The sequence below is a fragment of the Bison bison genome, unplaced genomic scaffold (assembly GCF_000754665.1).
Source record: "Bison bison bison isolate TAMUID 2011002044 unplaced genomic scaffold, Bison_UMD1.0 scf7180017864037, whole genome shotgun sequence".
NCBI classification, from domain to species: Eukaryota; Metazoa; Chordata; class Mammalia; order Artiodactyla; family Bovidae; genus Bison; species Bison bison.
In genome coordinates this window covers 8,046,860-8,048,454 of record NW_011494609.1, presented here as the reverse complement: position 1 = coordinate 8,048,454, position 1,595 = coordinate 8,046,860, and the positions used below count along the sequence as shown (strand labels likewise).

The following is a 1,595-nucleotide window of genomic DNA, read 5'->3' as shown; positions in this document are numbered from 1 at the left end:
CCCCCCGCCGCTACCGCCTGCCTTCCAACGTGGACCAGTCCGCACTCTCCTGCTCCCTGTCCGCTGATGGCATGCTGACCTTCTCTGGCCCCAAGGTCCCATCTGGCGTGGACGCCGGCCACAGCGAGCGGGCCATCCCCGTGTCCCGGGAGGAGAAGCCCAGCTCTGCGCCCTCGTCCTAAGCTCGGCCTTGGCCTCGGCTGCCACCCGCTGCGGCCCCCGTACCCATCCATCTGGGGGACCCTAGAAAGTGGGGCATCCATCTCCCTCTGCTTCCCCCCTTTCCAGTTCCTTTTCCTCTTCTCCGAGGGCTTGAGGGTTTGAGAGAGTAGCCGGGAGGGCCCAGGGCCCCAGCCTGTGGTGCAAAGACCTCAGAGTGACCTGGGTCCCAACACCAGCCCCTCGGGGGAAGTGACCACTGTCGCAGTTTCTGCCTCGGAGGTCAAAGAGCATCCCTCTCTGAGCCATCTCTGGGTGGCCTCTGGTCTCCAGGCCCACCCAGGTGGTCTCGGCCCTGGGTGGCAGGCACCCTCATGAGATCCGTCTGGTGGGGGCTCCCCTGCGCCTGGCCTCTCAGACCCCCTTCCCTCAACCCTCCTCTCTGTAGTGCCGCTCTTGGGGCATCTGGTCGCCCATGAGAAGGCAGCCCGTGGCAGTCAATAAAGAGCAGGTGACGCAAGCAACTTGCGGTGTGGTGGCTGTGCTGTCTGTTGGGGTGTTGGGGAGCAATGGAGAAGGCGAGGGGGGACGTGTCGTTGGGTTGGGAGGCGAGGGGAGGGGGGTGGGTCCACCTGTCCCTGTTCAACCCTGGTCTGAGTGACCAGGTAGGTCATCCCCAGCTCCCAGACCAGTGCCCACCTCGACCTCTGCTGTGTAGGAAGGCAGGGTCTCCTCCCAGGGTTGGAAGGAGGCGGGGCAGGGGACATGGGAGGGAGAGCATCTGAGCTCCCCTCTCTAACCTGCATGCAAACTGGGTTGCCAAGTGGGGCCTCATCATCCTGTCCAGGCTCCCTTGGGGTTTCGCTCCCTAAGGGAAGAGGGCAGGTGGTCAGAAGTGTCCGTTCTCCTAGGCACCACACCCTGGGCATCTGTGTGGGAGGTGCGCCCTTCGCTCTGCCACTCCCTTCCTGGAGCAGTCACGGGGCCCTCGGGGGGCTTCTGGTGACCAGGGCTGAGTGTCCCTCACCCAAAGAGGTGGCTTTCTCCCTGTCTGCCCAGACTCCCCTGAGACAGGAGGAGACTAGGAGGCAAGCAGCCTCCACTGGAGCCGGCAGGGGACTCAGCCAGGGGCCCTGCCAGCAGCACGGTGACCATGGAGAGAGCAGTGGGGCTAGATGTGGCTTCTGGGAGCAGAAAGCAGGCAGACGCCCGGGTCGGAGGTGTCCCTGTCCTGGGGAGCAGAGGCTGGGGGCCCTGGGCAGCCTGATGGGGTCAGTGGGATGGTCCTTGGGGCAGTGTCCATGCTCTTCCTCCTGGAGAAATGGCACCAAGAGGGGAGGACACGTGGGAGAACTTCCAGAAGTGACCGCGCTCAACACAGGGAAACAGCTGGTGTTCAGGGATTTTAGTGGAAAGCAGTGAAACACACACACACA

The 1,595-nt window shown here is 63.9% G+C and overlaps 1 protein-coding gene across 1 annotated transcript in view; it reads left to right on the top strand.

Annotated features, from left to right (window-relative positions):
• CRYAA (crystallin, alpha A) overlaps positions 1 to 683 on the top strand; it is a 3,233-nt gene extending 2,550 nt beyond the window's left edge. Inside the window, exon 3 of the mRNA XM_010834908.1 lies at positions 5 to 683. Within this exon, the coding sequence (XP_010833210.1) occupies positions 5 to 182 (178 nt within the window). The 3' untranslated portion in view covers positions 183 to 683. The remainder of the gene's footprint in view (positions 1 to 4) is intronic.
• The last annotated feature ends 912 nt before the right edge of the window (positions 684 to 1,595 follow it).